General features: G+C 46.6%; 2 protein-coding genes across 5 annotated transcripts; one reads left to right on the top strand and one right to left on the bottom strand.

Annotated features, from left to right (window-relative positions):
- Positions 1-1,481: 1,481 nt before the first annotated feature.
- Positions 1,482-9,420, top strand: nedd1 (NEDD1 gamma-tubulin ring complex targeting factor). 4 transcript variants are annotated; one of them, XM_061894720.1, is made up of 15 exons: positions 1,482-1,754; positions 2,233-2,380; positions 2,538-2,632; positions 2,713-2,829; positions 2,893-3,033; positions 6,020-6,249; positions 6,333-6,534; positions 6,606-6,726; positions 6,796-6,912; positions 6,988-7,164; positions 8,374-8,504; positions 8,569-8,761; positions 8,824-8,953; positions 9,023-9,089; positions 9,160-9,420. In XM_061894720.1, the coding sequence occupies exons 2-15, from the start codon at positions 2,242-2,244 to the stop codon at positions 9,262-9,264; spliced, it is 1,965 nt and encodes a 654-aa protein (XP_061750704.1). In that variant the 5' UTR covers positions 1,482-1,754; positions 2,233-2,241; the 3' UTR covers positions 9,265-9,420. The 4 variants fall into 4 exon arrangements, with proteins under 4 accessions (XP_061750704.1, XP_061750703.1, XP_061750702.1 ...); XM_061894719.1 differs by having other exon boundaries at positions 6,793-6,912; XM_061894718.1 differs by having other exon boundaries at positions 1,484-1,754; positions 6,982-7,164.
- Positions 9,421-9,504: 84 nt separating this feature from the next.
- On the bottom strand, positions 9,505-11,721 carry si:ch211-59o9.10 (uncharacterized protein LOC561841 homolog). The gene is made up of 11 exons (XM_061894721.1): positions 11,584-11,721; positions 11,240-11,377; positions 11,049-11,109; positions 10,671-10,986; positions 10,502-10,596; positions 10,380-10,430; positions 10,228-10,306; positions 10,072-10,160; positions 9,901-10,013; positions 9,729-9,828; positions 9,505-9,653 (listed from the first exon to the last, which is right to left on the bottom strand). Exons 2-11 carry the CDS (start codon positions 11,353-11,355, stop codon positions 9,591-9,593), a joined length of 1,083 nt encoding a protein of 360 aa, XP_061750705.1. The 5' UTR covers positions 11,356-11,377; positions 11,584-11,721; the 3' UTR covers positions 9,505-9,590.
- Between the last annotated feature and the right edge of the window lie 346 nt (positions 11,722-12,067).

Below are 12,067 nucleotides of genomic sequence, written 5' to 3'. Positions count from 1 at the left end.
GAAGGCAGGGGCGCCAACAACTATATTTATTTTAACAGGCCAGACTGCGTATTTTGTTTAAAAATGAAGCTGTACTATTCTGCAATTGTATTTTAGTGCGCTCAGTGTATGTTTTGTTCATTTATCTTAGTTTCGGTTAAAAAAAAAGAAAATTGAAAAAACTAAACGTTTTTGTTTTTTTGGTTTCAAAGAACAATAATATATAAGGTTGGATTTTATTTTTTATATTTTACACAACAAACATTTACAAACCCTGCTGGACCAAACAGAAACGGAAAAACAGAGCAAAACAGAAGATTTGTTTTCAATGTAGAATTTGTATTTTCCAAAGTAAATGCGGGAATGTTACAGTGTGGTGGGCCTTTACAAAAATATTTTAAACATGGTGCAACAAGGAATGACATCTAATAGTAATAATAATGGATTAGATTTATATCACGCTTTTCTATTGTTATATACTCAAAGCGCTCACAGAGAAGTGGGAACCCATCATTCATTCACACCTGGTGGTGGTAAGCTACATATGTAGCCACAGCTGCCCTGGGGTAGACTGACGGAAGCGTGGCTGCCAGTTTGCGCCTACGGCCCCTCCGACCACCACCATTCATCATTCATTCACCAGTGTGAGCGGCACCGGGGGCAAAGGGTCCTGCCCAAGGACACAACGGCAGCAACTTTGATGTCAATAGGTGTGAAGCGAACCCGCACGGCCGCTCTACCCACTACGCCATGCCGCCCCTACAGAAATCTATATGCACATACCACACGAAAACGGGAGCAAAAAGGATTTGATCACGCATTATAGTACGATATTTTTTCGCTACAATACCTTAATATCATTAGGTTGCGAGCTCATATGTTTTCATTAATAAAAGTTAATATAACTTGAAACCTAAATTCCCCAATTGGATTAATGATTTGAAATTATTAATAAAATCTTGAAAAAATAAAAAATCCCCCAAGTAAATTTTTTTAGATGAGCTCACTTTTTTTGCATTCTTTTTTTTTTAATATTTGTATTTCTTTGTATTTGTTACTTTCTTTAACATTTTTTGTGTATATGATGACATGTATATGAGCCTTAAGTATTTTTTTTTTTTGTCAATGTATGCTGTTTGTGGGTGCAAGTGTTCCATTAAAATATAAAAGTAAAATCGCTATTTACGGTTTCGGAATATAAAAAACATCAGCTTTGGCCTGTTCACAAGTTTCGCGTAGAGATTTCCATAGATATCCGACCTTGTTGTTCCATTGTGCCTTTGAAAATAAAACTTCCGATTGTAGCTGAGATAAGGCGCCAGCGCCCCCCGCAACCCCGAAAGGGAATAAGCGGTAGAAAATGGATGGATGGACTTCCGGTGTCCGTCCTTTAGAGGTAAAAAAAAAATAGTTTCGTTTCTTCTTTTTTGCATTTGAAATAGAAATTCAAATAATCGTAGCTGTTTTTGCTTGTTTTTAAATTTATATTAATGATTACAGGCCAGTGACATACGCCGACCATGTACCTAACGAAGTGTCCACTGTGCACCACTTGAAGAGCCCAGCTGTTTCGCTCAGCCTTCACCGCCTCACAAAGATGCATGAAGTTGTTTCAAATACCGTTTTGAATGGCCAAACTAAGTTTAGAAGAAATACAATATATATTTAACGGGGTGTTGTTCGAATTAAATTTGTCCCTCCTGGCCGTCCGTATTGGCGGCAGCTGCACTCCGAATATTTGACAACAACTTGTCAACTAGTCATCGTCTTGAAGGGTAAGTTTTACACTTTTTTACTCATTCCTATGAAGTTTTGGGGGTTTGTTGATCACTTAACCTGACTTGGGTGTTGTTTAACTGCTTTATGCCATTGGTGGCTAACTTCAGACTCGCTAATTTGTCTACTGTGTGGTGGCTAATAGTTAGCAAAGTAAGCTGCTACCGTGTTAGCTTAGCCCCCGTCTAATTTTACTTCGTAATATAGTCGTTTTTCTGACTCCACTAGAATGGTGACAATGTTTTCTATTGCTGGAAGTTAAAATGCCCAAATTATATTGTTCAGGTTGATGATGATAAACTTATTTCGACACATTTCATGGACCTATCCAACTTTCTTTTGTCTTGTCTTGTCAAACTTTTAAACATATGAAAGTGTTCGACTAGTAGATGGATGACATTAATCGAGAGTGGACCTATGTCCAAGGTATGGACAGCATTGTGTCATTTTAGCATCAATGTTTTGTATTGTCTCCAGGTGGTTGTCATGGACGACGTCGCCACGCGCCTGGTGTCCACGGGGGACTCTGTCAAGATCTGGGATGCAGCTTCCATGGCACTGCAGGAGTACTTTAACCCGCACAGCACCAGCCACCCGGTGGCCCAAGCCTGCTGGAGCTCCAACAGTATCCTCAGAGCACCCTAATGTGCCCTCACTTTGTGGTCAAGGTCCTCATGACAACAGACCAAAGGCCAAAAAGGAATTAGAAAAACATCCCCTTATCTTTTTTGCCTCTAATTCATAAAGTCTCTCTTCAATTGATCCTTAACCTTGTGATCCAGACCAGTTTTTAGTCAGTGCCAGTAGCAGCGGTGACAAAGTGGTCCTTTCAAGCCTCAAGTCGACTCCGGTGCCGTTGTTGGAGCTGGCTGAGGGGGTGAGGATGACGACAACATGATAAGGCGTTCCCATGAGTTGCCTTTTTTTTTTGTTCAGTGACAATGTCTGTCCTTTCAGAAAAAACAAGTGCGTGTGTGCCTGAGCTCGTCGTCCCAGTTTGTTGCAAGTGGAGGTATGGACCACTGCGTCCACATCTGGGACCTGAAGACTAAGAGACTGCACCGCTCCCTATTGGTATCACATGACTTCCTTCTTTCTGAGCTGACACCGTGACTTGACACTGTGCTGTGTGTGTAGGAGCACAAAGAGGATGTGACGTGTGTGTCCTTCAACGCCAACGACAGCTTTGTTGCGTCAGGATCCACCAGTGGAGATCTCGTCATCCACAGTCTCACCACCAACTTGTCCAGCAAAGCCTTTGGGCACGGCAACCAACAGGTTTGTAACTACAGGTTTATATATATGTTTTTTTTCAGGGCCGATACCAATTATTAGTAGTCAAGGAGGCCGATATTTATTTGCAGTAAAATTGATTCAAACATGAATAGTATGTCAGTAAACAGCTGGACAAGGTTTTCAAATAAATTATTTTATTGTCATTGTCATAAATAACACTTAAGTCATACATGTCAACGAGATTTTGTTTGAGCTTTGTCTAGCGGCATAGAAACTGCATTGATGTGCAGGTTGACCATAGTTTACAGTTTAGCATTGTCTATAAGATCGCGTATAGAGGGGGGTGGGGGTGGGAACAGTCAGATGTCTGATGAGTGTTGCGTTGATGTTGCAGCAATGCAATGTCCAGAGCACAATTATTGAGGTGGTGAAGAGTGAGGTAATAAGATGGTCGGGGGCAGTAAAAGGGCAGGCTGTTCATTTAGCAGTCCCACAGCCTGGGGATACAGACAGTGAGACATTCTGGTGGTCCTGGCGCGAATCGATCTATGAAATTTGAAATATTTTTTCAACTTTTTGGAGGGGGAACGTTATACCAGTAGCAACATATGCGGCGCTAATGTGGTTAATTTAGCACCAAAAAAACATCAGGGAGTTTCACAAACACCTTTGTGTTTAACAGGAGCATCAACATTTGCATTTAAAAATATAGGAAATCTCCTGGGAAATTGGTTAAAATATGGGATTTTACTACATGATAACAACTCGCCATCTATTCAGTTTTATCCATTTTTTCAGCAGTTAATGTGCCCTGGGGGTGGCCGCTGGATTGACCAGCTGGGGGTCCGGGCAGGCAGCGCACCAGCTGCACACGTCTGCCCGGATGGCTGGCTAATAGAAAAGGACCATTACCTGGTGGAGTGTCTTATCAGACCCCATGTGTCCGGCCAAGGGGTGAACGTGCGCCGCCTGGAAAATCGTTTCCCGACGACGTTTCGGCACCAACAACTGTGTGATCTCTTCTCCGGTTTGAGTCTCACGGCTCACTCGGTATAATCTATCCATAATAATGGCAAAATGATGGAATACCGGCGCTGCTCCCGGGCACACCAGCTGACCATCAATGGAAACCACCTGGTCTCCGGCCGCATGTAGAGTGTCATTTCGGGACTGCTCGAGAGGGAAATCCTCCGCAGGGTGCCAGTAGTTTTCCGGGGGGGGGGCTTCCCGTGAAGCCCCTGCCAGTTGCCCCTTGGCAGTGTCGGGTGAACCCGCATCGCCGCTGAGAACTGCGCGGATATTCCCCTTTCCTACGGGCCGTGAACGGGCCCCTACACATTGCGTCACTAAATGGTTAAAACCCGGCCAATTTGTACCCAAAATTAAGGGTTGCGTAAGGTGCGCACTTACAGCAACCTTGATCCTTTGCTCGTCGTATTGAATTTCCACATGCACCACAGGGTATTTGTTCACATCCCCAAGAATATATCTAATTTTCACCCGTGCTGCCTGCCTCAAAGCTCCGGTCGAACCAGGTTCTGGTGGATCATGGACTGCTCGCAGCCCAAATCCACCATCGCCCGTTATGTATCCCCTTGTATCCTTACCGGTATACAGTACGTCTCACCCGGGCCGGGGTAGGGCGCCGCAGGGCCGGCCACCCGGATCACCTGCCTCACCTCCACCCGCGGAGGTCTCTGACGTACGTGACCTGGCCACCCAAGCCTCCAGCACTCCTGCCCAGGCGTTTGACGGGCCGTCTGTGCGGCAAGTACTGTATTTGCAGCAGCCGGGACGCACGAGGACGCACACACCCCCAAGTTCGCCGCCTCCTCCCTCCGCGCGCTCGCTCTGCGCGGTGCCGGTGCTGGGCGCGTGGGGTTCTGTGAAGACAAAGCAGAGGGAGAGTCTCGTGCACAGCGTCGTGTTTCCACTGCGCGTACGGTCTTCGCGGTGCACCGCCAGGCGGTCCTCGGCAAGGTTCACCGCTGCTGCCAGGTCTCTGGGCCGGTGATATTGGACCCAGGTCGTTGTCCGCGCATGGATAGCCTCCAGGAACTGCGCCCCGTTCAGCCGCTCCATCACCTGGTCGTCTCCCTCCTTCGGCTGCAGCCAGCGCGTCGCCATCTCTCGGAGCCGTTGACCCAGCACGAACGGGCGGTACTCTGTCCTCAGGCGCATTGTCCGGAACCGGCGTCGATGGTCCTTGGCGGTGCACCCTATCCGGTCCAGCACCACCCTCCTCAGGTCCGGGAAGCTTACGCGGAAGGACGCCGGTAGGCTAAGCAGCACTCGCTGCACTTCCCCCGCCAGTAGCGGCAAGAGTCTTACTCCCCACTCCTCTTTGGGCCACGCGCACGCCTCAGCCGTGGCCACAAAAATGTCTAAATGCATGTGGGTCCTCCTCCTCCCCCATGCATTGTATGGCGACGGCCGCTGATGTTGGCCGCCAGCACTTGCAGGATTTGGCCCTGCTGGGCCACTTGCTGGCAGAACGCCTCCATTTGCTGGTGGCTGGCTGCTGTCACCGCCGCGAGCACGCTCGCCAAAGCCATCAGGGGGTCAGTCTCTTCCGCCTCAGGTGGTCCGGCCATGTTGGGCGTGAAATTGGGGAGGTCGCCCTCCAGGGGGTTCTTCGGACAACCAAGCACCGAAATGGTTCACAATACAGTTTTATTTTGCAGTACAGTCTGTGGCTTGCTTTCCAGCAATTGTTTTTTGTGGCTGTGTCAGTCTCGCTCTCGTTCTTACTCCAGCTCCAACAACAACCTCTCTCCTCCCGGCTGCTGCTTAAACAGAGCGACAGGTGATTAGATAACAAGGCCGACCTGGGCCATCTATGCACCTGTCGCTGACTTCGAGGCCGGTCCTGGCACACCCCGTTCCGCTGCAGGCCATGCCCCTCTGCACAACTGGAATATGTGTGTGTGTATATTGTTTCTACTGATGCAGTTGTTTAGTCAATCTCTATTTGTAACAAATCACAACCACCCCCTTCTTCACTTATTCACGGATGTTTGCTCATCAGCCCATCCACGACCTGCGTCTGTCCATACTGAAGCGCTCCCTGCTGGGCAGTGTGTCAGACAGTGGCACGGTGGTCCTGTGGGACGCCAACACGCAAAAGGAGCTGCAGGTCTTCGACAGCGCACATAAAGCACCGTCCACAGGAATCACCTTCTCTCCGGCCAGCGACCTGCTGGTGGTGAGCGTGGGTCTGGACAAGAAGATCGTCTGCTTCGACACCGTCAGCAAAAAGTCTGAACTCTTTGTACCCTTGTGGATGAAATTGGTACTACGCTATGAGTAAGCTCATGCCAAGCGTGTTTTTGTCTGCGCAGGGTGCTGCGGACCATACGGGTGGAAAGTCCGCTGACCTCAGTGGACTTTGTGCCGGATGGTTCTGGCCTGGTTGTCGGGTCGACGCAGGGTAAAATCTTCCAGTATGACCTGAGGAACAGCAACACCCCCTCCAAGATCACCGTGGCACACAAGACATCCGTCACCTGTCTGCGTTTCCAGAGCAACAGCAGCAGACACAAGGTAGCCGCCAGTCCACGCGCCACGCCATGACAGTTCCAGGTTGACACCTGTCGTCTTCCTCCTGCTGTCAGTCCAGCAAAATGACGTCATCCAGGGTTTCCAATAGTAAGAGATCCTCCTCCAGGGTGTGTAGCAACAATATAGCCTCCACCCTCCCCGCGAGCTCCTCCCCCCAAATGCAGACCAGTGCGGGTTAGTCCGAATTGGCCCAAATGATACTTTGATGCGGAGCAAATCTACAAGCTGTTTTGTTCCCAGCAGGGGATGACGAGGTGGTTAGTCGCGAGCCGGACGGGCAAAAAGGGGAAGATCATCCTCCCGGGAAGTTCAGCGGTGTCGGACGAAACAGTCTGGACATTTTCTCTCCTGCCCGAGAAGGTCTAACCTCTCCTTGGGAATTTTCCATTTTGTCGAAGTGACGTTTAATCATGTGTCAATGCTGTCTAGATACAGGCACGCAGCTGGCCGGCACCGACGAGACGTTTGAATCGGCTAAATTGAGTCCTTGTGTAGACTCGCATGCTATTGATGCTGTTGGTTCCACGGCAACCTTGCCCAGCGGAGAAGGCGAGCGTCCTCCTCAGGCGTCGAGGCGCGTCAGTCTGGACATCTTCTCTCCTGTCAGAGAAGGTCAGACAAAAAATGTTGTCAAAATTTTGAAACTTGTCCGAAACGTTTAGGTCACAGGTGTCAAACTGCGCAAAAGCCTGGAAATAATATGCATTAATAAAATGCTTTATCTTTTGTTACTGAATATATTTGTTCTTTCCCCTTTGATGTTGAAAAACATGTACTGCATGCAATTGCATGTTTTAAAATTCACTATTATCAGAATCAAAATATTTTCATGTATTCCAAAAATATTTTTTGTTAAAATAGGGATAAATACTGTACGTAAATATCTGCTTGACTTCTGATTTCAAAACAAATTATCAATCAAATTGTAAACTGTAAAATTGACAATAACTGTAAGTCTTTTTACTCCCGTAAAATCAACTTTGGTACTGTTTTTACCATATACAGTAACATACTAAAACATAAAAAAACAAACAAAAAAACATTAGAACCAGATTTTATGGTTAAAAAAACCCCAACAACTGGCAGCTCTGTTGCTTTAATTTTACCGCTAAAAGCAGTTGTATTGTCTTAGTTGTATTTATTAAATGTTCTTTATATGCTGTAAAAAAATACACAGCTTATATGTATATGTATGTATATATATATATATATTTATTGTTTTTGTCAATCATAGTTGTTGACGTTATTAGCACGATGGCAAAAAAATATTTGCATCACAAACAAATGGGAACAAGTTTGGTCTGGTTATGTAAAATAACACATTAATAAACTAAAACTATAAAAACATGTATATAACAACTCTTAATAGTTAAGACAAAACATTTTTGTAGCACAAAAAAATGGGGCAATAAAATGCTAAATTACATAAAAGCTATAATAGTTAAACCAGTGGTTCTCAAACTTTTTTTTAACAAATACCACTTCAGAAAACACTTGGCTCTCCATGTACCATCCTATTGACCAATACTAAAATACTGTAGCCTTGTAGGCCTAAATATTTATTAAAAACAAGGCAGAGGTTTTATTTAACAAGTATATTTTATATTTTTGGCCACAAACATTCCACAGTTTGAAAAGGAACACTGAACATTTGATTATTTGACATACCACTAGAGTTAGACAAAATATTTTGCAGCACAAATGAATGGTACATGGTGGGAGGGCAGGATGTTTACAGCACAAACATAGCACAAATTCATTGTAGTGTTATCTGAATATTTGCAATGATACATCAGGTAAACAGGACAGGTTGTGTTTCAGACTCGGGTTCTGGCGCGCTCCGTAAGACGCCGCTTTTGGCCTCGGCCGGTCGGTGCTACAGCCCACTGTCCGCTTGCCAAACACCCACCATCAAAGAGGAGGAGCCTGCCAAAGCGTGTGACCCCAGAAAGGTTGTGACCTTTGACCTAAAATTACTAAAAGTGAGATTTTTTACTAAGCTTTTTTTGCTGCCAGACTGACAAAACCAGCAGCTCCAGTTTGGAGGGGGAGAATCGGACACCGCCCACCTCATTCCAGCAGCCAAATCTTTGCCAGTCAGCCGCACCCTTCTTCACCCCAGAACCTGGCCTCAGCAGAGCCAACAGCGTTCAAACGCAACTGGACTATGATTCGCCTTTCCAGAGAGCTCCCCCCAACCCGACTGCGGGTAAGGATCGTCAGTGGGCGGGGCTTAGTTGGCATCCATGACAGGCGTTTTACTGTGTTTAGGTTTGTCCACGGCAGCAGCGCTTACGGCTGACATTGCTCAGGTGGCGGCGCAGGGTGGAGCTGCACCCCTCACTTCCCTGCAGATCCACTTTATCCAGCGCATGATCCATGACACTCTGGAGGACTTCAGGTCAGCCATTGAACTTTGACATTGTCGCGCTTCATATACAACGTGCCATCTCCCTCTCTTTCTGCGCAGAGACGCATGTCACCAAGATATCGTCAACCTGCAGGTGGAGATGGTTCGCCACTTTTATGTCCAGCTGGTAAGAAGCCCATGTCGTGAAAAAAAATTATGTGACCAGGTAGAAAATCACATGATCTCACGTTTTGCAGAATGAGATCCACGCTCTCATTGAGAAGTACTCGCTCAACGAGTCCCTTGTAGTGGAGATCGAGCGCCTGAAGGAGGAGAACCGCCGTCTCAAGACCAACTTCTAATGGGCCGATCGCCATGACAACAAACTGACCCGGTGCACGAGGACTATCTAAGTCCCAGTATGCACATGTGGAAAGACTGGAAACTTTGATAGATAACCGTGATGAGTCATGACACAAAAACGAGTTTGTTTCATGAAATAAAAGAAGCAGTTCCAATATGTTTGTCATGTGATCATCAGCCATGAGAAAACCACGTGGGCTGCTCAAGTTTAGTGAAATGATGACGGCTTACCAAGAAGCTGATGGAAATAGTAGATTTTTTTTATTCTTATTTTATTAAAACAAAAGAGACAAGTCACTAACTAGCAACAAAAGGTGGTCAAGTATTATTGGTGCATGATGTCGTCGTCAGCCAGGTTGACCCTGCAAATGGGGCAGGTGGTGTTGTCCTGTCAGCAAGAAATAAGCTGCTAATTAGCGACAGTCATCTGTTGCTAGGCAACCAGCAGAGGGTCAGGTATTACCTTGAGCCATCGGTCGATACACGGAACATGGTAGTCGTGGAAACAAGGCAGCATCCTCAGCTTGTCGCCCTGGTCGTAGTCACAAAAGCAGATCTGGCATCTGCAAATCAAAGCGTTACCGTGACAAGCCAGCTGACACAGGCGGGCGGCAGTGACTCGCCACGCCACTTACTGTGTGTTCCCGCCTCCGCTCTGGAAGGACTTGACAGGGAACCTTTCGATCTCGGAGCGGGTCATCTTCTTGGACACGACGGCGCCTTGGCGCTCTTCAAATTCCAGCAGGGCCTAGGGATACCAAGATGGTAGCAGCGGCGGGTTGAAGAATAGGCCGTGCTTGACTCACCTCGTAGTCATTCGCCGCGAGGTCGTCTGACAGAAGTGGCGTGTCCCTCCTTTGGCCCCGCCCCCGTCTGGGCTGGCGACGAACACCATCTGCATGCAGACATCACTCAGACATTTAGCGCCATTGCCGATCACTGCAGCAGAGCGGTCGTTTTACCTTGTCCCAGGGGGGCTAGTGGGGACATGGCTGCCGCCAGCAGATGTGGCGTCCAGGTGGCGTCGGCGTGCATGTGATGCTGCAGTGAGGACAGGGAGGAGTCAGGCACGTGTGCGCATCTAAATGTGGTAGAGTGAAAAATGCTGGCTCACCATCTGATGGTAGTGATGATGTGACTCCGCCTCTTCTTGGTCAAACTGTGCCTGCGTATGCAAACAGGAAATAAGAAAAAAAAAAGTTGTGGAAAAAAGTCATGTTAGAGGGCTTCGCCTACCTGCAGGCTTCGGGCAAACACTTCATCTTCTTCCATCTGCGCCATGCGGATTGGCATGTCCTCATCATCACTGATGACCACTTCCGGCGGCGCCTCTGCACAGCAAACAAACACTTTGTGAAGCAACTGCCATCATCCTCATCTGCTTTGCTCACGCCAGTCATCCCACCTGTTGTTCTGTCGTCAGCCTGCTCGCCGCTCAGCCACCTCCTTTCCTCTGCCGTCAGGAAAGACAACGAGTTGCGACAACTCGAAGGCTGCATTGTCGCCGTTTCATCCTGTTCTAACGTGAGGAATGAAGAGGGCGACGAGGACGAAGACGAGGAACTGGATGAAGCGTCAAACCAGCTGCCCGCAGGAAATAGTCCCAAAGAGGAGGCGGGCACAAAGCCAAAGTTCCGCCCCGACTTCGCCTCAGACAGCTTCCTGCGCTTGGACGGCCCGCCGGAACATTTTGCTCGGTCCACTGAGCGCCTCGTCATTACCTATGTACGCAGAAATAAAAGGTCAGAGGCCGGGCAGTGAGGCGATGGAACGTTGGACTTACCGGACTAAATGCTTCCTCTTCATGTCGTGTACGTCTCCTCCTGCGCTTGGGGAGCTGCGAGCTGACACGAAAAACACACGAGAACTTGACAAGTTAGAATATCTGGCCATGATTCAGAAAGAGTGCATTTAGAGACTATATGATCGCAACTTGGAAATTCAGATGATGGTTTGCTAGAATAACTTTTGTACCTTGGGGTCTCCGGTACGAGAATGGACAAGTCACACTGGTCGACGGTGAGATCAAAGAAACGAGCTTTGTTGAGCTCTTCAGGACTGCTGGGTTCGGACGCTATGGAAGGTTCCATTGTGTCGACACCGCATTCCTGACTGACAACGATAACATCTTATATTACGCATTGGATTACCAAATACACATTAATAACAAAAGTACTAACAATGTACAAATGCAATGAATACAGATAGTGCTAGCAGCGTTAGCTTCGACAGGAGAGAAATATACTTATGTGAAAGAATAAGTTAAAATTTGATACCAGATACACTACAATAAATACATATTAAAGTGAAGACATTACCAGAAGTACAGCAATGTATTTCCGTGTTGTGTTCTGGAAGAAAACGTCTTAAAAAATAACCGAAACGCAATTCGTAGGTGGCTCAGTCCTGACAGGAAGTGCGGTAGGTAACTTCCGGTATTAGCCCAACAATAACCAAATTTCTAAAATGTTAACAAATTTTAATTCCCGTTCAACAGAATGAACTATTATACATTGACAGTAAAATAATATTAGAAAAAACAAATGTAAAAAAATAACAAAACCCAAATTAGTTTAGGTTTGGAAGTGCGTACCACTTAAATATTTCCGTCAATAACAAAAAATTCCGCCTGAATAATATTTTTGGTATTAGGGACCTTTACTCGCTAACGTTTAATTATTGAGAAGCGTTGTGTTAAGTCATTTAAATTATGGATTGATAATAACGTTTATATTTATTCACACGTCATTGAAATATTTAAATGTTGGGAAAAACCTAACATGAAGTGTGTTAGGTTGATTG

The sequence above is a fragment of the Nerophis ophidion genome, linkage group LG03, assembly GCF_033978795.1.
Source record: "Nerophis ophidion isolate RoL-2023_Sa linkage group LG03, RoL_Noph_v1.0, whole genome shotgun sequence".
Lineage (NCBI taxonomy): Eukaryota > Metazoa > Chordata > Actinopteri > Syngnathiformes > Syngnathidae > Nerophis > Nerophis ophidion.
The sequence above is the reverse complement of the archived record's forward strand: the minus strand, read 5'-3'. Positions and strand labels throughout refer to the sequence as shown.